This window comes from Halichoeres trimaculatus, unplaced genomic scaffold (assembly GCF_033239565.1).
Source record: "Halichoeres trimaculatus isolate MK-OKI-2021-1 unplaced genomic scaffold, fHalTri1.1 fHalTri1_scaffold_16, whole genome shotgun sequence".
Classification (NCBI taxonomy): domain Eukaryota; kingdom Metazoa; phylum Chordata; class Actinopteri; order Labriformes; family Labridae; genus Halichoeres; species Halichoeres trimaculatus.
The window spans coordinates 30,631,123-30,655,385 of record NW_027437194.1 but is presented as its reverse complement, the minus strand read 5'-3'; the positions used below and the strand labels follow the sequence as shown (position 1 = coordinate 30,655,385).

The 24,263-nt window shown below is 39.6% G+C and overlaps 1 protein-coding gene across 2 annotated transcripts in view; it reads left to right on the top strand.

Annotated features, from left to right (window-relative positions):
- Nucleotides 1-24,263, top strand: part of sardh (sarcosine dehydrogenase) — an 85,243-nt gene that overhangs the window by 19,673 nt on the left and 41,307 nt on the right. For both annotated transcript variants that reach the window (XM_074690967.1, XM_074690968.1), the window contains exons 9-12: nucleotides 8,663-8,792; nucleotides 9,341-9,427; nucleotides 19,384-19,474; nucleotides 19,646-19,787. In XM_074690967.1, the coding sequence (XP_074547068.1) occupies nucleotides 8,663-8,792; nucleotides 9,341-9,427; nucleotides 19,384-19,474; nucleotides 19,646-19,787 (450 nt within the window). The remainder of the gene's footprint in view (nucleotides 1-8,662; nucleotides 8,793-9,340; nucleotides 9,428-19,383; nucleotides 19,475-19,645; nucleotides 19,788-24,263) is intronic.

Here is a 24,263-nt window from a genome sequence, read left to right as displayed (position 1 = left end):
TCTGTCTGCAGTCACTACTCTGTCACAAACAGCACCGTCTGGTGGTTACATGCAGAGACGCTTTTTGGAAAACTTTATTTACTGTAGAAAACTTAGGGGAGCTCTTTATTTTTTTAAGTTTTAATCTAACTTAACATGCTGCTGAGCTTAAGAGCTGTTTAATAAACATGCTTAAGGCATTTAAACAAGTTCAAGTGTTGGAGTTTATATTATTCAAAATTTTGACGCCAGTATTTTCACTTCTACTGTAAATGAATGTCAGCTCCAAATATCGGTGCTTTGGCCTCCTTGACCACTAATAATCTTATCAGAGTTGACCCTGAAAACATATTGGTCGATCTCTAATCTAGAGTTCACAAGGAGCTCCAAAACCACAACTTGGTCTGTTTCTTTCTACTGTTGTTTATCAAGAAGTGGAAAGCATTAAAGTTAGTTTAAAATAATGTAATAATGGATAAGTAATTTTAACCTTCACATTTCTTAATAAATAACAGCAAAAAGAAAGAGACTTTCTCATGGTTTTGAAGCTTCAGTTGAACTTGTGGATGTCTAAGTGGATGTTCGGTGGGGTCCAGCCGAGTGCCACAGTCTTCGCAATCCATATGTGAAGGGATACAGTGATCCAGCTTTTCTGGTTCTGATGTAGATACCTGGGCTTTGGGTATTAGCCGGTACCGATATCGATCTGATACCAGTGTAAAATAATAACCTGCATGCTCTGCTGTGGGATAAGACTGGTAATGTTTTGGATAAAGGGCAAAAAATGAGTAGAAAAACAGAGAAAGTGCACCAGAGGTAACATGTCAAATCAAGTAGCAAAGAGCACAGGTAAAAATAAAAGGCATAAAGCTGGTTGTCTGGATCGGCACCATGGATCGGTCCTTTCCCACCAATACTAATCCAGCTTTGAGGGGCACCGATACACCAATACCCAATACTTGGATTGGTATGGGTGGATCCCTATAATATACAAGTTACGCCTTCCTAACCCTTCATCCCAAACCCTCCACTTCAAGAGAGTGACAGAAAGTTGAAACTGAAAAACCAAGAGGCGAAAAAACAGTAAGATCAAAAAATGTTGTTGAAATTATTGTCATTCATCTATCAGTGACATAAGATAAATATAATCTGATTTTCTCTCAGAAACACATCAGAATGCAAAAGTGTATAAAAATAAAAACACAAAATATTTGATGTCCATTTTTTAACTTTAGCAAAACCTTATCAATTACCTGTTTGATACCATATTATTTTTTGTTTAAAACATGATTTTCAATGCCAGTGTTTCTTTTTTTTTTCAGTTTCAGGGTGTGTTCATTTAGCCAAATCATATTTTCAGTACCAAACATTAAATTAATTGGTTCCATAAAAGAGTTGGTTAGATTGAATTATCAAAGAAAATTGAAGTTGGTTTGCTTTGACAAAATCTTATTACCCTATAAACAAACAAGACAAAACAAGCACCAGTTTTGACCATCACATTGTTGTTAGGAATTAAAGTGCATCTAGTTTTCTCAGATTCTCCAAAGTTCAGGCAAAATAAAGACAGTGTGTTGGTTTTTTCAGAGCGGCTTTAACCTACAACCCCTTGACTCTGCAGGTTTGTAGCAAAACCACAACAGTGTTAATCCAGTTTTTTCATAAGTGACAGGAAGACAGAAAAAAGATTACACAAAGCTTTAAACTTTTATCTGAATGACTAAAATAAAACATTGCAGATTACAAATCAAAGAGTTTAGATTTGGGCAGAATCTTCATACTGAGTAGGTGGAGAGATATGAAATAAAATCACTGTTTTTCACGCTGTTTGGGTTTATTTGCCTCTCTGTTTTTATATTTAGCTCAATGTCAGAGAAAGAAAACTTTTAAGGACAAAATGTAGCTTTTTTAAAGTTTATCTTTTCTAAAGAAAATGTTTGTAGGCGGAGATGGGTCTCTCAGAAATGTTTCCATTCATAGCACAAGTCAAGTATTTTAACACCTGTTTTTATGATATGTCATTCCCAAAGGTATGATGAGCATAATATACACACCAAGGGAGAAAAACACATAGATTTTTATGATAGTGTAGCTATTCTCCAGCACCACCTACAGCTTTATTTTTGGTACCACTGTGGAGTAAATTGCTTTTATTGGAACATTAAACCCAAAGCAGTGAAATCACAAAAGCTGTGAAGAAAGTTATTCAAACTACTCTTTATACAATGGAATCGTAGAGCTGTTTTTTTGTGCACAGACTGACTCCTCAAAGTTCAATTTGGAAATCAATCTTTTTAAAAGCCTAATTTGACAGGTGATCTTAATGGATGTGTACTTGTCAAGGACAGGATTTTGGAGCAGTTTGTCAAAGTGGGATAGATGGCTCACTGGAAAGCAATCTCTGTTTTTTCCCCTTTCCCTGTTTCTGCACTAATTCCTCATGCATTTTGATTTATTCATGTATTCTTTTATGCGTCTGCTCAGTGCAGAACACAATGCAACATAGTCCTTCATCCATAGCACACACAAGTAAACAGCCGACCTGTTTAAGAACCATATCATCAAGGTAAAACCTGATGAAGAACCACAGAAAAGATCCCAAACCCTGAGTCAAATCTGTGAAAAAATGGAAATGACTCAGGTTTTTATAAAAAGGGTTAACCTGGGTTTTTAAGGACACTGATAATGTGTTCTTACTTGTTGCACTGATGTCATGTCTCTGTTGATCCATTTGGCTGCTAGCCTGAAACACACTGAAAAGCACAAGGTTTAGTTTTGACCCCAGTTTGAGTCTAAGTTAACTCCATCCTCTAGTGTTTGGATCAAACCAGCCCTTCTGTCTGTTGGTTTTCTAACCTTAGGAAATGAAGAAATTAAACTTTAACTGTTGGTGAAATTAACTCAGCATGCGTTAAAAGAACAGGTTAACCCAGCTTGCCCTGTTGCTGCATTCAGCATCTCTGAGTCAATTTTTACTTTTAGGAATGGGTACCTAATTAGGTGCTTATATAGGTACCGACCAATTCCGTCTGTAGTACCAAGTTCCCATTCAAATGGTACCATGTTTCCATACCTTAACACATCCTTGTGACTGTGAGGGAGTGGAAGAGTAGGTTATTTTCCATGCTGGACATGAACACAGCATTGCAAGGTTATATAGTGAGAAATAAAAATGGTAAATTGAAAAACTTTGAGATTTTATTATTAAACAAATTAATATTTATTACCACATAAACACACCAAATAGTACTGAAAATTTGTACCATAGAGTACCGATAACGATTGCTAGCTACCAGGCATCAGTACTGTATCGTTGCAAATGTCAAGGTACCAATCCCTACACTTAGTACAAAGCAGTGTTGCTCTGATACAAAACTAAAGTAACTTAAACTATTTTCTAAAAGACTTGATGTTTTACCTCAGTAAGCATATAGGTGTTTGGGACTGGCATTAGGTATGGGCATTTCAAGAAAAAATACCGTTGGTCACTGCTAACTATTTTCCTATTTTTTTAAATAGTCCTACCCATACAGACTTGAGGAAATAGAGATCCGTTTAATGACGGTGCAGAGTTGTTGAAGGTCAGTTAGATAAGAATATTATCTACGTATATTTTATACTTCTATAAAGCAAAGTTTTCACTCAACCTCATTTCTATTTAGTTCCTCAAAGAACTCTTTGGCTGCAGCATTTTTTTTTGTGCTGAGCTGAATTTCACACTGCTGCACCTGTTTCACTGGCAACCGACACTTATGCTTTCACGTCTTTTTTAAAAGTGTTTTTATGATATTATGGCAGATTTTTCTTATTAAGGGGGATGTGAGGACTATCTGGACAAGCTAGTGTTTTTCTGGGATGAAAACTTGCACCCACTGTCATGAGGACATGGCTCTTGCTAAGATGTGCATTTGTTTTAAAGCGAATGAATGGATTCTCTACAAAGCTACGAATGATTTATTTTGAAGTAATGTTAGACACTGGAGCTGAACTGTTAGAAAGAAAAAGGAGGTCAGAGCAGAAGAAAGATTAACAGGAGAGTGATAAAGCACGGGCTAAAATACAAGCTATCTGTTTGTGCTAATGTTCATTCCAACCCACAGTCAGCAGTTATTCTGCAGTGGTCTGTTCAAACTTGAGAGTCTATCAATAAAATGAAGAGTGAGGTTGGTTAGCTTTGCTTGGTGAGGTTGGAGTTGGTAGATGAGCTCTGGTAGGACATAACCAGGATGGCAGCACCTCCGGTCAAATAACCTTAAGCACTTCATTACAATAACTAATATTTTCCCTCTGGTCTAAATTCTTGCTTGTGTTGTGTGTCGCTTTGGACAAAAGAGTCTGCTGAATGAAATTGTGGAGTTGTAGATTGCTAATAATTCTTAACATAGATTCATTAACGTCATGTCTCAGAGCACCGTGCTGTAAGTACCTCTTGATATAGCCAGATGCTAAACTACAGTAAAAACTGAGTTGCTAGTTTTAACGTTTGAAACAGTAGTGCTATGTAACTATGAATAAACAGATAACCTCTTTGCTTTGCATTGTGGGAAAATTTGTCTTGGAAAAAAAAGTAAGGTTAGCGTAAAAAGAAGATCTGCTCCATTTTTTTACTGCAAAACAAACACGCCTTAGTGAGAGTCATGACCTCACAATTTATCAATTTATCTGTAATACTTGTGTTTATTTCTGGATCAAAGGCAGTCTCCTCTTGCTAAGCATTAAAAAGGCAGAAATAAAGGAATAGTTTTTTTTTTTTTTAATTAGTTTGTAAAAACATTGATTTAAGTGTATCACACACTACTGGAGTTGCTTCATTGAAATAGACCCATATAATGCTGCAGACCGAGTCATAAGTAACAATATTTTCCACTTAACCCTTTATCACCTGAGCCCCAAAATGCCTGCCTGGACTATTTAGCTTATTTGGACTATGAAACATTCAAAACATGTCCAGTGGCCCATTTTTTCCAGAGTACTTTGAACTTTGAATGTTTGGAGTTATTTCCAGTTTACTGCATGTTATATGTGAGTGAAACAGTTAAAAATGAAGAAAAACACAAAGACAGAACTGGATTTTAGAGGTTTAGTGAAGAAACAAACACAGCAATCTCACAGATCTAAAACCCCATTGCTGTTTATGGTCGAGTGCTGGATTGACCCATGTGGGTTTGTTTTGTAACCCTGAGATTTCAGCATGTTGGACTGCTCAGCGGTTTTTACATTTTAGAGGCTTTCTTTGTGCCGAAGCTGCTCCTTTTGTTCTCGTCATGCAGCTGAGTGTAGCTTTGATGTCTGGAGCAGCTTGAAGGAAGAAAGGAGAGCTACAGAAAGAAGAATTAGCGCGGTGACGGAAAGAATAGACGGAGCCCACCAAGTGAAGATGAGCAGGATCGATGGCTCTGGAGGGATTTTAAGAAGCGTGGTGCCTGGGACAAAGAACCCTGTTCCTCAGATACTCCAGCTGAGTGTCAGAACTCAGTATTAATGCAGAAAGTCTTTGTTCACATGAAAGCAGCAGCCACCAGTTAAAACATTCCTGTGATGTTGCGGTCTAAAGTGACACTGTTGACGTTAATTGTAAAAGAACCCGTCTCCTTTTGGTAGTTCACAGCAGATTTCTGATTTAAAGAGTCACATATATTTAATATGAGGAGTCTGTGCAGCCTGATGCGCCTGCAGTTACTACGAGAACAGTAAACTCTTGGCAAAAAAGACAGACCAGTGCTTGGATACGAAGAGGTGACGGACATTCCCACTGTAGCTACACAGTCTAAATGTCTGACCTGAACTTGTCTTTCTGAGCTCCCTCAGTCGCTCAGATTAGTCCAGGTGGAGAGCATATCAAATCAAGGTGGTCTGCATGACTTGTTACGAGTACCAGGAGCTGAATGCTAAATGTTGGCCGTGCTGAAGAGGAGGGAGTTACAGCAGTCCAGGTGGAAGCAGATTAGAGCTTGGACGAGGAACTGAAGGATAGAAAGGTATGATTTAACAGATGCTGACTTCCTGGTGAGAAGGAGTCATTGCAACAGATGCTACAGGGTTGTGTTTTGGCAGCAGCTCTTTGAGTTTACTGTCACATGTGGTGGCTCTGCTTTGAGTCATTGTGTTCATGTCAAGAGTGATGAGGATAAAGAGGAGAGGAGCAGAATAGGATGGATGACGCAGGCTTTTGGGTGATGCACCAACATTGGTCGTCCAACAACCTTCTGCAGAAAATTAGTCTCATTTTGGGAACTGAGACCACTTCAGCCAGGCAGAGTTCACTGAAATCACTCAAGTCTGCACAGAGAGCTGCTCGTGGAGGCCTGCATCATAGTTACTGCCCAGTTTATGATTCAAGATTCGATACTTAATTGTCATGTTGACACTGTTGATTGGGATTTGTTTGTTTGGGCGTCACTCACTGACAAAACGCACACACACATTAAGAATAAGGACAATTAAAAAAAAAAGATCAAATAAAACCCATCCATCTGTTTCATAGACAGTCCAGTAAAATTGATCAGATAGATATGATAAATAAAACCACAGGAAAAAAACACAGGCACTTGTGGCAAGATTTAGCAGAAGTAGAATAAAATTGCCCCCAAATAAAGATAGATAATGATTTCTATTTTTAGGAGTTGTGTATTTTTCTCTAGTTTAACAGTTTGGCATTTCTTTATGTCTTATTTGCAAACTTAAAACCTGTCTGTTTTTAGAATAAAATAGAATAGAATATAACTTTATTGTCATTGTAACAACAAAATCGAAGTCACAGCAGCAATCAAGAAAACAAAAGTAAGAAAGTGTATAGAAAGTGCAAAAAGGTCCAAAAGAAAATGGATGCCAACAGCTTGTCCATGATTGTCCAGTCCAGCCAGCCTCCACCTCCACAGGGTCCAGGACTGAGCTTCTTCAGCAGTCTGTTCAGTCTCTGTCTCCTGGATCCTGTCTGCTCACAGCAGGTGAAGCTCTTCTAATGTGGCGTTAGTGTGTGGTGTTAGCTCCGTTAGCCATGTCTGTGAACAGCATGATGCTACTCTGCCCTCTGGTATTCCCTCTGTTGCAGGGTTAGCACAGCTAGCTTTTCCATCTTATTGAAGATAGATCCTACATTCCCGATAACAATGGATGGAAGGACAAGTCCAAGTTGCCACTTCTTAGCTCACACCTGAGAACCAGCACGTCGTCCTCACCTCCTTCCACATCAGGCCTTACACCAGTTAGCATTGACATGCTACAGGCAGCAAACAGCTGAGTTCACATGTAAATAATGCAGCCATGGTTACATGTAGGATCTCCAGACAAACACAGGAGAAAAGTAGTAAAAATATCACTGAAGTCCCAAAAAGTTTGATGTCCATGACCAACAAATGAGCCATACAAAGTAATGATCCACTCCAAATACAAAGATGACGAAAAAGAGACAAAAAAATCCAAGAAACAGACAAAGAAGAGAGAGCTGCTGCAAAAGGCAGCCCTAGCCAACAGGTCGGCGCCTAGCAACTCAGTGAAACTCTTTTTCCTCGGTGGGACTAGTCTAAAGTGCAGGGAGTTAATATATTTACTACTCCAGTTTATAGGGTATGACACAGCTGTCAAACACACATCTATAAGGCCAAAACCAGCCCGCCAGAGGGATGAATTCGGCTCATGGGATCAGAAACAGAATCAGAATCAGAATACTTTATTGATTCCCGAGCGGAAATTTCATTTCAGTTACATGCCTTCCAAGACATATAAGAACACAGACAGTGACATGGGAATACAAGAACGGGAGAAACTTGGGAGCTGCTAGCGTGCCCAGCACCCCTTTATTGTAGATATTAAATAAAAATATTTCAGACTGTGCCTTAACAGGGGGCGTAGTTTGAGATTAAGAGAAAAAAAAAGAAAACAAAAATAACTTTACAAAGTGTAAGGATGGCAAAGGAGAGCAGCTTGAATACAAAAGAGTTCAGTTTGGTGAAAGCCAAAGCAAACATCTACAAGGCAGGGTCTTTCTTTACGGTTACCTCTTTAGTTCAGTACTGTGTGGAATGTCGAGTCAAGTGGTCAGGGTGTAATGCAAATTTAATGATTTCTAGATCTTGAGTTGTTTTGATTATAAAGTAAAACACTCTATTGATCCATGTCACTGGATGTTGTGTGTCTTTGTTGAGGCTGAATGTTGTTACAGTTATTTTTCTGAAGTGGTTCCAGGTTGTTCATCATGTTCTGTAATAAATGTGACTTTTCCACTGAAACAAAGGGAACATGTGGAGTTTTTAAGAGGTTATTATGTTCTGATTTTACTGGCCTGGCCCACTGGAGATTAAATTGGGCTGTGACCAGGGTCTGCAGCCTTTACTAACAAAGGAGCCACTTTGCCTCTTCTCATCTGGATTAAAATCATTCCAGAGCCAAAAAAATGACTTCTTCTTCACAATAAAGACTATACAGTGTATAAAAAAATCTATATTGATTTAAATATATTGAACAACTGCAAAAGAAAAAAATGGTCCCAACAAAAACATACAACTTGTAATTTTCTCACAGAAATAAATTTCAGACATAACTTGGTGCATTGCAGGATTATTTGCATTTTCTGGTGGTAGAATGAACATGAAATCTGTGTACAAGAGGACAGTAAAAGTCAGTCTTTGACAACCAGCTCATAAAAAAACAGGAAGTAACCACTTCTCATTGTGCTCTTCACCAGGTGTCAGATAAATTTGCCTTCAGCCTGTTTGATCTGGACTGGGATGTCTTCATGCAACATATCGAGGGTGCAATCAACAGAGTTCCTAATCTGGAGCAGACTGGTATCAAGTCTACTGTCTGTGGACCAGGTACACACACACACACACACACACACACACACACACACACACACACACACACACACACACACACACACACACACACACACACACACACACACACACACACACACACACACATGAGACCACAGAAGCGTAAACTCTTTTCCAGTCTGTTGTGATCTTCTTTCAGATTTCTCCTGACATTAAGAGTCAAGAGTCAGGAAGAAGCGTTTCTTGTCATTTGATTGTTGGACATGTTTTAATTTCAAATATTCATGCCAACACTTTGAACATGTCACATCCACTCATGAATACCCACTTGACAGGCTATGAGACAGCTGTGGAGGAGACTGTGCGATCATCTCTCAGATGAATATTAATTTTCCTAAGTAGTGTATCCATCTGTAGCTGTGCAGCAACAAATGTTTTCTCCACACTTATCTGAGTGCTCAAATCAATGAATAAGTCGAGAATGTTCATTGAACAATTAGACATGTTCATTTTCTTTACTTTTACATGTTGTCCTGGTTTGTTACCACTTTTATTGACAACATTCATCTTCTGTGTGTTTTTAGAGTCATTCACAGCAGACCATAAGCCACTGATGGGGGAAGCTCCAGAGGTCAGAGGTTTCTTTCTGGGCTGTGGCTTCAACAGTGCAGGTAAGAGCAGAGCCAACGTAGGAATCACAGGCATATGATTTAAAAAAGTCAGAATGTCAACATCATAGGCTTTTGGTGCAACACATGAGGTTCATGTCGCTCACAATAGGATACTTTAAACAGTTTGATGGTATGGAGCTCTGCCTGGAGAGACACATAAAATGATAGAGATGGAAAGGTCAAAGAAGATTTCTCCTTTCGTCTGCTCAGTTTGGACTAACAGGCTGAACACTGGATTTTGATGTAGTCAGAGCAAACCTCTGAGGACCCTGTCAAAGCACGGATGAATAATGGAGTGTATCTCAGTTTTTTTACTGAATCCATAGATAACACTCACACATGTTCAAAGAACAACTCGAGCCACTTTCTTCCATAGTCCATTAGCCTACCTTTGACATTAAACTCAGAGGGATGTGAGTGTCTTAGCAGGGAAGGAAAGTGGAGAGAGGGGGCATAAAGGGCAAAGCAATCACCACTAGGGATAAGAGACGGTCTAGAGAAAACCTTTTTTATCCTACTTAAGGACTACAAAGGTCAACCTCTAAAGCTGTTGCGGTGAGAGGTTTGGAGATGCAGAGGGCTGGAGTTCTGACAAGTAAGAATATATATATGTTATAATTCATTGAGTTAGCTTAAAGGAAAGAAAGCTGAACAATCCCAGCCAACAGGCGCTGACTAAGGCTAGGAATCTCAAGACGCGCTGCTGTTGACACATGGCTCAAGATCAGAATAATCTCTTGGTATTGTGATACAGAGATTCTTGATATATTGCTCTTAATAACCTATGATATACCTTCGTGTTTAGACTGTGACTATGTGAACACATTCACTAACCTAGCAACCACCTACAGCATTGCGTTTTCGCGTGGGAGAGACTGGAGAGCCGCGCACCTGACTTTGCATGTTAGCACAAGCTAATCACAGGGTATTTGACACATACCTGGTTAGCAGAACGCTAACTCATGTCGCTCTTTGTCCTGTGCTGCTCTCCAAGTTCCCAGAAGAGAGTGAAAGTCATGCCAAGCTTCACCCTTGTTTAGGAAAAACCTTTACCTGTTTGTTTTTTCACTTTGGTTGTGCTATTCTTTCTCTGTGCTACATCCACCAGCGTAACAGCTCGGGTGACTTCTTCCGTGTGATATTATCAACACCACCAAAGTCACTTGTGCACTGGGCACACTGTAGCTTGTGTGACAACGTTAACTCTCTGCCCAAGAACATTAACACACAGGCTGAGGAGGGCGTTGAGGCAGACACAGACACTGAAACACATGTATGGAGGCTCATAGGAGACGATTGAGCAGGATTATTTCTGTTGCAATTTTAACAATTTGGGCTCGAAGGCATGCTCTTTTTTATATCTTGATCGAAACACGATAAACTATGGGTAATAATGACAGTTTAAAAAAGGTACCGTATTGACCGGAATATAGGACGACCCCAATTATATGATGACCCCCTCTTTTTTCAAGACCAACCTTCAAAAAAAGACTCTGATAACCAAAATTTACTTTGTTTAAGAAAACTACTTTTATTGAATTCTAAGAGAATCCTTAAAATAATAACTAGAGATTGTTTTCATTTTCGGCTCTGAAAACAATAAGATCTGTGTTTTTGAATGTAATTCTGATGACAGCTCTGGTAATGTTCATGTTTTTGTTACACTTCCCTATAAACTCACACACCATCCTCTCAGTCTTTTGGAAACAGTCGCTTTGACCAGGACCATGTTAAACTTTTCCTTCACAGTTCAAATTTTTCAGATGGTCTTTGGACGTGTGATAATAAGACATTACACACTGTAACTCTATATCTTTGTCTGCCTGACGTCTCAGCTGCATTGACCATCATTATGTTAAAGTTAGCATCGTAACTCTGCCTCAGTTGTCTGTTAGCTCGCCCAACTTTTGATCCACTTTGACCTTCTGATCACAGTGTCTCTCCATTTGTCATCTCCTGTCACTGCGTCTCTGCTGTGATTGGCAGATGACTACACCACAGTGAGCTCACTGGCTCTCTGCTGTTGTGTTTGTGTAGTGACAAAGACCTTAGACAACTATCAGCATGTGTCAATGGTTGGACCCTGATTGTCAGGCGAACCCCCTCCCTTTTTCCACGTTATTTTTACTGAAAAAAAAAAAAAAAAAAACTCGGGTCAATACGCTAATATTAAATTAAATGATAAAAAAAGTATACATCCAGAATAAATTAAAGAGGGCTATGCAGCCTTAATATATTGAGTAATTCATAGTGCTTTAAAGAGTTAAAAATATAACGGTAAAAGAAATAGGATTGAAAAACATGTCATAAAGCAAACTAGTGACAGAAATAATAAGATAATATATTTGACTGTAAATATGAAAATAAGATCATGAAAGGAAGAAAGAATTAAAGTAAAATATGTAAAATTAGTAAAAAAAAAAGAGGTTTAAATTTTTTTTAATGATTTAATATGGCTGAATAGATAAAACACTAAATTTAAGAAAGCAGTTTGGATTCACTGAAGGACATATTTAGAGGAGTAAAAGAAGCTGAGTTTGGTGAAGCTGCAGCATCTCTACCTCAGAGTGACACACACACACACACACACACACACACACACACACACACACACAAAAGAAACGCCATGTGCTACTGCTCCTGATAACAATGAACACCACCAAAAGGTGTTTTCTGATTAGGACTTCATGATAAATTGAGTAGGCGAGGTTTCATTTCAGGTTTTGTTTGGCCCAGTGGGGGCTTGATGTACTTTGCACTGAACTCTGTAAAGCTCACCCTTCTTTCTTCCAGAAAGATGTTTACAGGTGACCACTCTTTGAGCTCACTGCACAAAAGTGATCACAGTTTAGGTCAAAGTAAGGACCTTGAGTTTGCATTTCTTTTGGGTCTTAACTACACCATTTTGATGCATCTGCACACAAACGAAACAGTTTACATGAACCATCTCATTCCTTTATATTATCATAAATAGAACATTTTTGAGATCAGCTGCACAGGCTGTCAGGAATGTATAATGGTTCATTTTTTGTCCAGTTCTGGACTAACTAATTAAAAAATGACCATTAGATGTTCAGCTCCCTTTCAACAGTGATGTCTTTGTCCTCCTGTCTCTCCTTGACACCGTCAGATTTGTGATGTTTGGATGTGAAATGAGGTGGGTGAAGCACTGCAGTGACTGTGTCCTCCAGTCTGTTTTTGAGTGTCATACAGGGACAAGCCCATTGAAACTGACCAGCTGTCACAGATACACCACACCTGCTACCAGAGGCTGGATAATGAGGGTTTTAAACCAGCAAAGCACAGCATGGACGGTTCAAAAGCCTTATTAGCCCAAACACATGCAGTCATATTCAGCACGCTAACAAACAAGTCAAAGCAGGAACTGAGTCGAGTCTGCTTCATTGTCTTTTTTTTCCATCTCATTCCATCTTTCTGCCTCTGGTCCGTTTGTCTCTCTGACACAGAAGTAAAAAGTCATGCTTGTCTTTCACAGTCAGGAAGTCACTCATTCATCTCAAAGCAAAGATCAGATCCCTTTCAGAAACCAGAGATGATGGATTGACAAAAAGGGATCCATCACTGATTGTGCTCAAGCTCGTACCACTTCACCTGTTTTCCTTTTCCCAGTTTTAAGATGTTTTACTTAATGGAGTTCTCCTCCTGGGCTCCTTTTGTACTCGTTACTAAGCAACTCTTAAATTTCTTACTCTGGGTGTCAGAATCAGCACACAGATCTTCTCACTTTAAACACGTTTCTTTGTTGTAATTATGGATCTTTTTCAGCTTTTAACTGCTGAATCACCCTCTTATTCATCATCACAATAACCAGCACCTTTACTGGTATTATGGAGAGGCACAGCTTTTACCATTCAAGAAAATGGGTTGTATCAAAGGCAGAACAGAGGAAGCTGAGAAAACAACAGGTCAGTTGTTCAAAGCTCCTCTAAAGAGGGAGTATCCTGCTTTCCCATATTTTAAACATGGATACAAGATAAAACATCCTGGATGTTCAGACTAAATGTGCAGATTTTCAAACCTTTCACATAATCGTTGTAGAAATCCCTGAATCTGTCTTTAAACAAACTCAAAAGAGCACTTTCTGGAAATAGCACAAGATCTTCACGAGTTCTTAACGAGACTTGCTGAAATGATGAGGTCATCGCATTAGGATCTTTTAACTAGTACATGACATGATGGAGGGGTGGACCTCAAAGACCGATAGCTCCACCCCCTGACAGACTCCCAGAGGGCTTGCCAATCAAAGGAAAGGGGGTTAAAGAGACAGCAGCCAAGAAAAGAAAATCCGATTTTTTTTGCTGCACTGTTAAGCTTCTATGAGCCACAGGGGGATGGTATATAGCTCAAAAAAATTAAAGTTTGTGCTTTTTGTTAAGAGATTCTTCTCCAAAATGCAGAATCTGTAGGAACAGGACAAGAGTTTGGCATGAGAAGTGTTTAGATTTTATTATTTCTGAATTTTATTGTCCAAAATGTTTTGTTGAGCATTGGCAAAAAAAGGACAGCAGTGTTTTTCAACTCTTATTTTTTGCACTTCTTAAACGTACGAGTCATGAGAGGACATGGCTGACCTAACTGATGGGTGGGCACCCTGCAGCTGTCTGTAAGGAGACTGAAGGCCTGCTTCTTTACCAAACAAGGATGTAGTTAGGCTGAGTCAAACTTTTTCCACATGGCACTTGCGTCCGATAGGGTTCAGAACTCTGAATCAGAAACCAATTGGTGACATCACAGAGGCCACATCTGCTTACTGCACAGTCTGTGAGAAAGATTTATGTTTTCTCCTTCATTATAAACATTATTTTAACAACATGTACAGTCAAGGCTTCACCCCAGCTCCTGTACTTGTATGCTAAAGTGTCCTTAACTCAATGGCTGACAGTTATTATGGAGCATCTTGACCGATCTTTAAACCCCTCAGAATATTGTGTTGTGTCACCAAATTTCCCCAATGGATTAATAAAGTATTTCTGATTCTGACTCTATAAACACAGAAACCACAAAAGGAAAGGGTAGACTCTCTTCTTTCATCAGGAAAAAAAAGTGGTTTGGCTTCACCAGAAACACAGAGGAAAATAGCTTTGATCAGTTTTTAGCGCTTGTCATCCAAGTAGAGCACTGCTGCCCCCGACAGGGTCAGTTCATCAGTGCATGAGTTTACAAGCCTGAGGGGCCATTTGCACAACAACTGGTTTAGGGTGAAACGCCAAAGTATAGTTGCATTTAAGCCTCTTGTTTACATGGAAACAGCGTTTTAGCCGACCTTAAATGCAAACTTTTAAAATCAGCCTCCAGATTGTTTCTAGTATCCTGCAGCCACCATTGCCATGTCAACATTAAGCCGGCTTTTTTAGTGAAAACACTGATGTCACACTGCTTTGCACAAGTGCATACAACAGTACAACAGTACAACAGTAGCATTGTTAGGATCGTCGTGGACTACCATGTTGAGCTTGTGCTGCTCAATCTGTTGAATCTGCTGACTGTCTTTCAACAAAATGTGCATCTGTCGCTCCACTTCTGCTCTTGGCATTCACCAATACACCAGATTATCGGCATAACTCTACTTCTGTGGAGATATACCAAAAACTACTTCTGGACAAGACAGTTATAGCACCACCTGCAAGCCTGGCATGCTTACTACAGCGTTTACACTCCATCAGCATTTCCGTTTAAACGCAGATTATTGTCACTGTTTTTGTGTCTTTGGATGACACAGTGTCGTGTAAACAGGGCTTGATATTGATAGACAAGCTCCTCCAGACCGTCCCATTGAGAAACATAACTGATGTCTAATGATGTCATTGGCACCCAATGAGTTGAGTGGAACACTGAACCCCATGTTGCTACTGCTGTGGTTAAGCAATGAGTGAATAATGTGTATTAATGGGAGGTTCCCTACTGTGGCAGCCCCTGCCATCAGAGTGTAACTGACGTGAGGATGAGTGAATGAGAATACAATGTAGAAACACTTTGAGTGGTCACAAAGACTAGAAAGATGCTTTAGAAGTACAACTCCAATCAATCCAAGTAGAAACTTCACAATAAATGTCACAAGAAACTAGAAGAAAGCAAAAACTCAAGGGACCAGTGCAGAAGAGACGGATGTTTGCGCAGCATTTATCAACAGCATGAGGTATTAATGGAGGGTTAATGAAGAGGAGAGGTGGAGGCAGACGGGAGATAAGACCAGCAGTGGCACAGGCATGAGAGTTCACACGCAGATACACACTCACACATCAGCGTGGTTATCTAGGGTGACATTTATCAGTGCCACCTCGCCTTGCTGCTTGTGTTCACATTGTGTTCACATTGTGTGGAGAAAACTCCATCATTCCCCTCCTCCCTCAATCTCTCTGCCCTGTTCCAATTCATCCATCCATCCATCCTTCTGGTTGTCCGACCCGCCATTCAAACACCCGCTCAGGCCTGGCCTGGAGTGACAGCGCCCCAGCAAGAGGAAGAGATGAGAGATAGAGAGATGGAGGGCTCGCTGTGAGAGATAAAGATGGAGGGATGAAAGAGTGGTGCAAGGACATGCAAGGACTGGTAGCGCTGCTGCATAGTGATGTTCTGAGTGTGTGTACACACACACACACACACACACACATGTAAATTACCAGCAACAAAACAACAGAAGGGGGCTGCTTGAGGGGTGAGCTCATTAACCCAGCAGTTTTGGTTTTGGATGGATGAAATGTGGAATTGCCAGCGTTCATATGCTTCTTCTGTTGAAACACTCACACTGCAGTTCATGTATGGATGAAGATGGTGAGGTTAAAATGCTCAAAGGATGCTGTGAGCAAGGGTCAAACAGTGGCACAAAGGTCAGAACAAACCTCTTTAGGTTGTATTATAGAAGTATATGTATAGAAGCTGAGGCAGAGAAAGAAAATATCTTCTCCATTCTGTTCATTCATGACACCTACTTCACATCCTCTGGAGAAGCTGTGGGTTAAAGAGAAAAATATCCTGGGGGGCTGATTTTCAATCATTTCAAAACTTTTGTCTGCAATGTGTAGAGTAAATGTGAGCATAAAGCAAAATTGAATTCTAACTGCATCAATCATTGTCATCGATTAATCTGTGCACTTTCTTTGCTGAATTATTGAATCTTTGTTCACAAAAGGTCAGAAATTAATCAACAAAGTTAATCAAACTGTTAGAGAGGAATGCTGGTTTACCTTGAAACTCTGTTTCAGACAAAATATTACTGTGAGTGAGGTTGAACAAAGCAGGGATGGTTTTATATTCAGAGGCATCATGTCACATCATTGCTAAAAACGTCAAATAAAAGCCTGCCTCAATCAAAGGTAGTGTCTCTGTTGGTGTGGCTGCACAGTTTGACCGTCTCTCTTATACATCAAGAGTTTTCCTGACACTCTGTGTAACACAGGGCCTGATTTTAGAACACCACGCCACATTTAGTGATCACCAAAGCAGCACAGGTGGACAGGTGAATGCTGTGAAGCTGTCAGGTTTGTGCAACAGAAAGCAACAAGGACACCCGTTTCCACTAATGTTTAAGACAATGAGAGGAGACAGAGCTGAAGTTTAATGCTCAAGACTGTGAAGGTTAACATTCAGCAAGAGGGTAGGTGAGAGTAAATCCACAATGATTGAGTGGCGTTCCAGTTTCCTGTGAGTTGGTCAGGATGAAAGTTGAACAATGTGAGCGCTGGTGAGTGACCTGAGGGGGACTTTACTGCTCATCCTGGCTTTAAAGACGGAAAGAACTGAAGTGACAACGGAAAACATATCTTTGCTGAGCAAAACCTTTATTTAAATATAATTAATAATCTGTCATCTACTAATAACTGTGCCAAATAAAGACTGGTGAATTACCAGATTGAAATAAAACAAAAATAAAGTTTTATGTTAGATGTTAACAGCTGTGTGAGGAATTTGTACAGGGTGTCTGCCAGGTCTTGAAAAGTATTAAAGGTTGATAAATCAGCTGTGGGAAAATTAAGGCCCTTAAAAAGTATTAAATTTTATTGGTGTTCAAGCTTTGACTCCAAACATATCCATGAATATTTATTTTCCTCCTTGCGTCTGTTACAAACTAACCTGACACGCCAAGTGGACAGTTCCATATATCCGCCACGGAAATGGTCCATCTGTTAAGAAAATGTTTCCAGGGTCTGAACCTTCAAAAATAACCACACCTGGTGATTGGACGATCATTTTGCTCGTCACACTTATCACAGACCAGCGTAAGCATCTAGAAAAAGCTTTAGCATCTCTAAATATTTCACTCTAGATCATAAGAGTTTCTCAAGCCTCCTGAGAAAATTTCTCAGACTTTTGATGACCTGGGATCTTGGATTCTTACGATTTAGAGAAAGCTTCCCCCAGCTTCTCCTGATCTCAGTTGTTTTGGAACAAATCTTTGTTCAAATCACCTTTTTACCGAATACTACGCGATGAGATAAGGTACTTATCTATAGTTACGTAGCGCAGTTGTTTGAGACGTGACAACAAGCAAAGTTGTAATTTTGTGGGGCGCGGGCTATATGTATCGCTAGCAGCCCAACATATCCATAGACTAATGTGACAACAAGCTCAGTTCATACAGTAGTTTAGTAGCTATCCATATGTATTTTATGCAAGTTGGCCTTAAATAACTGTTACTTGTTGTGGTAATGGGAATGTCAATTAAGCTGCCTTTAGTTTCATTTATACTTTCAAGCTTTATTCCTTCTCAGCTTATCTAATTTATGTTAAAATGAAAACTACAATCATCAAAGATTGGTTGCTAACAGCAGCTTAAAGTCGCGGTAAGGTCTCAAGACTTTTTGAAAGGTTTTTAAAAGTCTTAAAAAGGTATTGAATTTAACCTCAGGATTTCAGCAAATACCCTGTTGTAAGTCATCTTGAAATAGTCTCACTTTTATATTAGTCTGTTCTTGGCCCAAAATTAAAAACACAAACTTTTCTAAATGCTATTCAACTTTAAATTCACACATTGTGTAAACAAAGAATTGAGTATTGAAAAAGAGATCCACACTCAATTCATTCACATTCTAAATGAGTGTACACTTTGGCAAGGGTCACGTCTTCTTAACAGTGGGTGATGAAGCTCATGGGAAATGGAGTCTTTATCCCACAAGAACACTACCAACTCTAGCCAATGGTGTCACTACAATCGACATCACACAGATGGTCCTCACAGCGCCTTTAAAAAAACAAAATCTTTACACAGTTTTTAATGACTTTGATTCAATGCTGCACATTATGGCCCTAAAACCAACATCTCCATTGTTTTAGACTATACAGGTGACACATGATATACATCCTTATATTGATTTTTCCTAAAACAAAAAACATATCCAAAGGTTAAATTCAACTCTTTGATGCATTAAAGTGTGCATAAGCAAAGTGAGTGCGAGGAGAGAGGAGAAACTGAAACTAAAGTAGGGAATGTGTTGTCGTGTTTGTTTCTTGTTGTAGCGAGCTGGGAGACAACCAGGCAGGGATCATACAGACAGCAAAGCAACCAAACAAAGAACTGCATTTTTACGAACATTTTAGATTCAAGCCAAAAACCCACAACAAGCAACTGATGAGCCATGCACGCGACTTCTTTTTTCCCCTTCTCTAATACAAAAACACACATGTGCAGGAGAGTTTTCTGGGTGGGAGGGGAAAGGGGCTGCTTGCTGTTAGAGGAACACCAGCAGAAAGTGAAAGAAGTAAAACTCCAAAGAGTTACACACAGACATCTGGATACATTTACATGATCATTTGTACTCGATGGTTGCGATTTAGTCATTTTGTACATCTTACATGCAACAACCTGCGATAGATCTTTTGTATCCGATGTATCCCCAGCTCTACTTTGATTTTCATTTCAAAAGAGACGTTGTGCTTTCATCGCAGAATGTGTTTTTAGTTTTTGTTGCTTACTCTTTCGCTTCTTGTTTATTTGTCAGGTATGATGCTGGGAGGTGGTTGTGGCAGAGAGCTGGCTCACTGGATCATACATGGCCGCCCTGAGAAGGACATGTATGGTTATGACATCAGGTACCTAAACATATTCTTACATTGTATGATCATCAGGCCCAGTGTCATGCCACAGAATGAATTACTCAGAGCGTTTGATGGTAGTTCACAGAGAGCAGCAGGAACAGGAAGAAAGAGGATAAGATTTGGTTGTTGTGATTTTTTAATATGCATAACTCTTTCTGCTTTCAGGCGTTTCCACAACTCACTGACAGGCAACCAACGCTGGATCAGAGAGCGGAGCCACGAGTCCTACGCCAAAAACTACTCTGTGGTGTTCCCCTTTGATGAACCGCTGGCCAGCAGAAACATGAGGAAAGACCCCTTCCACCAGGTAGATAAAAAGTCTGATCTGCAGAGAAAATGATTCTCTCCAAAAACTGAAATAAAAGAAAGTGTTTGTGTCTCCTTTTTAGTAAGAATAGGCTAATTGGACTCAATATGAGCCACGATCACCTCACAAGTCCAGAAAAATGTCTTATTTTAAGATCTTAAAGACAAACACCTGAAACTACATTTTCAGATCCATTTGGCCGTTTTTTTTTATTGAAAAACAAGACGGAAACACATGCTTATATTTCAGTTTTCTGTGTAAAGAGTTCAAGGAAAAAATACTGAATGTGTCATAGTTTGTGGTGTTTTAGTGAGACCTCTTTCACCTCTGATGAGTCTTGAACAGCAACATTGGTTCAACGAATGTGTTTCTGTTTTTCTTTTGAACTTGATTTGCTCTAGTACATGTTGCAGCTCCAACACAGAGAAAAAAGGGAAACAAAAAGGAAAAGAAGTCTGAACAGATCCCTCACTGGTTTTATGAAGTTTGAGCCACTGCTATAGGTGGCGCTGTGTCCGTTTTGATAAGCGAAGCTGCATGCCTGTCTGACTAGTTTCGTTCACCTGAAGAGGAAGCAACATTCTAACAACAATGACCAAGATGGGTACAGCTGTTGCACCTTACGTTTCCTACATGCTTATAGATCTAACTAGAGCTGTTAACATGCATCTTAATGGCTTGGTCTGGTGCTGACTAAGCTCCTAGTTCGATTTTCTTAAGCTGCAACGTACTGAAACTGTAAACATACTGAGTGTTCTGTGTCTCAGAAAGACATAAGTTGAGCAGGGATGGGAATCGAAAACTGATTCCTGTTGAGAATCAATAAGAAATGTTTCAATCCATCGATATTGTTTGCCTTTGTGCTTAACCATTCCCTTATCGTTTCTTTACATTGTGCTGGAGCAGCCAGGCATTACGTGTACTTGTCTGCTGCAGCTAGCTTAGCTTAGTAGTTAGCTCACGTTTCCCAAGAAAACTCTGATTCTGGATTCTCAGCTTGAAGTTTTACTAAAGAACTGACTTCATAAAGAAATGTACATCACTCTCTCTCAGGAGATTCATATTCAGTACATTTGAAATGGTATAAATCACCTTATTTATCAGTATAACAAAATAGTGCAAGCTTGATGCTAACATATATGGGAAACTGCATTGATATGCTAGCAGTTAGCATAAATCAGTATAACTTCAGCTTCAGAATATAATTTGAACTTTCATCACAAAAACATATCACATCAACTCTTGGTAAAAAATACTGAGAATTTCAAATGTCAAAAGCTAACAGGCTAATGAAAGGCTCATGGCTGACTTCATAACTACGGATAGCTTCCAACTAACTTAAACCATTGCTATAACCACTTTGAGACACTAGATGGCCTACATAATTATCAATATATTACATCACAGTACATCAACATCACATTGTGTGCAATTTTTAACCTGTTTCTGTATAATTCTGCCCAGAAATATCCAGACTCAGGGACAAATTACATTTTATTTACTTCCAGTATAAACTCAATTAATTGTTGTTGACACAGAAAAACTTTAAAGCTACTTTTTGCACCAAGAAAATTCACAAAAGGATTTGATAAGGGGATCGATAAAGAATCAGATCGATAAGCAGAATCAATAAGGGCATCGGTTTTGACAAAATCTTATCAATTCCCCTTCCTATTGTTGAGTAAAAGCAGACACAAGTGTTTTAAGCCCCATTTCCACTAAGCGGTTTGGTACGGATCAGTGCTGTTTGGTACAGGTTACATTGGTACAGGTTAGATTGGTAAAGCCTGATCCTGTTTCTGTTTCCACATTCAACTGTGCCCTTTTTGGTAGGTGGCATGTAAGCCAGATGCCGATTGTCGTGTCAGCTACATAATAGTGTGACACCATAGCTGACACAGTGTACCCTACTGATGAATCCAACAAAGAAGAAAAATCAGACACGGTCAATAAAGAGTGAGGATGCGTGACGAGGACATTTTCCAAACAAAAAGAAAGTTATCTTTACAAAGTTGACCAGGGGTTATGTGTTGTTCGTTATTATTGCTGTCACACAGGAGGTGACGATTCTTTTGACCAATCAACAGACTGCAGTGTTTGTAGCTCCACCTTCTGGGTTTAGATCAGTATGTCTGGCACCCCGACAAAAGGGTACCAAAAAGTGGGACGGTATGGGTCAGTAATTTGGGGACCTGAGGTGGACCTTAGTCAAAGGAAACATTATACAAAATGTGTACCGTACTGAGACGAACCGGACTGAACTGCTTAGTGGAAACAAGGCTTTATTCTTCTGACTCTCCTTGAAATGTAACCAGAATATCCATCCATAATTCTGCTTAATCTGAAAACTACTTGACACACTCAACACGCCATAACTTCAGGTTTATTCAAGTGCTTCCAGTTATGTAACTGTAAAGCTTTCACTGTGTGTGATAAAGTGTCGGCAGTGTTGTGTATCTCTCAGGATTTACTCAGACAAAGGCCTTTTGGCTTGTGTGTATCTGAGGAGAAACTGTGTGGACCCTTATGGACAGAAAGCAGCACACCTCTGCAGGTCACTGGAGGATCTCTGCTGCCATTTAACCCGACCAGACAGCTTTGATAAAACCCTATATTTTACAGTTTGCATGACTCACTTCTTTTTTTACTTTTCCATTCATTTCACTCCCAGTGCAGTTGTTCTTCACACCTACACGTAGCCTTCACTGTTATGTCCTACATTCATTATTCTATCTGTTTGACATCTTCCTCCAAACAGTTTCCTCTTTATTCATCCGTCTATTCACTTTCAGTCTATTTCTGATCGTCTTTCTTTCTTTTGTTGCCACTTTCTTTGTCTAAATCAAAATCTGTGCCTTGTCTTTTATTTCTGTCTCTGTTAACCTCTCTAACCTTGGCGTCTGATTGCATAAAAGAGACGGTGATGTTTGAATAAAGCCAATCAGCACACTCACTGTACATGCTGCTGTCAGGAGCTGCTGCCCTTTGCTGTGCACAAATATGTACCAAAATAAAGAGTACTCTTGAGTGACTAACCCAAAAAAAGTTTAAGAGGAGGCGTTTTCAGAGAGTGGCCTGGTCTCTGATTGGCCAGCCATGGTGTGATAAACTACACCCTAATTATAATTATCTGACATGTTATCAGAAACAGGGACAGGAGCAGGACTAGGGCTCAAACCAAACTTTAACAATGGTTAACACTTAACCAATGGTTAACACTTAACGGGTGCACACTTTTTTTATTTAGCAGATGTGTACTGGTCAGGTGTGTCTGCATAATGAGAAAACTTCTTTTAATTTTGATAATTGTTCCTTTAAGTTAATGAAAACCCAAATTTCAACACCTCACAAAATTATTTTACATGAGACCATTAACAAGGATTTTCAACTCAGAAACATTGGCCTTCTTCATTTATATTTGTTAAATACTAGGTCAGGGCTCCTTTTGCATGAATTACTGCATCATTGTGGCGATGGAAGTCATGGAGATCGGCTTGTAGCTCTGACACCTCAACGCACCTCCTTCCCTACTGTCTGAGAAGTACTGAGTGAGTCAGTCCAGTGTTGCTAACTCCTCAGCATCGCAAGTAGCTAAAGGCCCGCCCAAAAGTAGCTAGAAGTTTTTTTTCTGTCTGGGGAAGGGGCTGAACCTGTTGCTGCCTACCTGTCAACTGAGCTGTCCTAGTTCCCGTAGTGTACAGCTGGCCATGCATGAATGGGGAAAGAGAGAAAACAGCGCTTTTTTAAAAACTTTTCTCCTGTGATTTTGGAGCCTACAACCACCAAAAAAGTCACTAGATTTTTTTTTTGTCAGAGGTTAAATGTGACAGATGCACTGAACATTATAAACTGTTTTAGAGAAATAAAACAGGAACATCTACTTTACTTTGTTTTTAGTTGGTGTGTTGCAGGTGACCTACTCAGACTAACCTCTCTAAATAAAGATTTAACGCTCTTGTAAATGCCCTGGAAACAGTTGGGAGGTCATTCAGTGGCAGTGTTCTTTCAACTGAGCCGCCGGCGGATTAAGGAGGAGGTTCATCTCGTGTGCTCTGTGAAGAGCGTAGGAGATGAACCGTCATTACACAAGGGTGGAGACCAGCACAGCCAGTGAAAACACAAAGCCCCAGTTAAAAAAAAATCAAACCTCAGAAATGGCGTTGTTGGATAGACAATATGTCTCCACTATTTTTATTTCTGACAGTCTAACTGTGTTGATACGCACACGGAAGATTCTCACTTCCTTGTCTGTCATTGCTCCTCCTCACCACAATGACCTCAGCTGTTGGTGTGTGACACTGTGCCAGTTTGCACCTGCCTTTCAAACATGCTGAATATAGATGCAAAAACAATGTTGCTAACAGTTTCAGGTTTTATAAACCACCCTGCGAGCGCCAAATGTTTATATTTATATCTCCTCCTTCCAGATATGATTGGCCAATGAAACTTCTGTCAAAAAGTTGAGTGAATGAATTC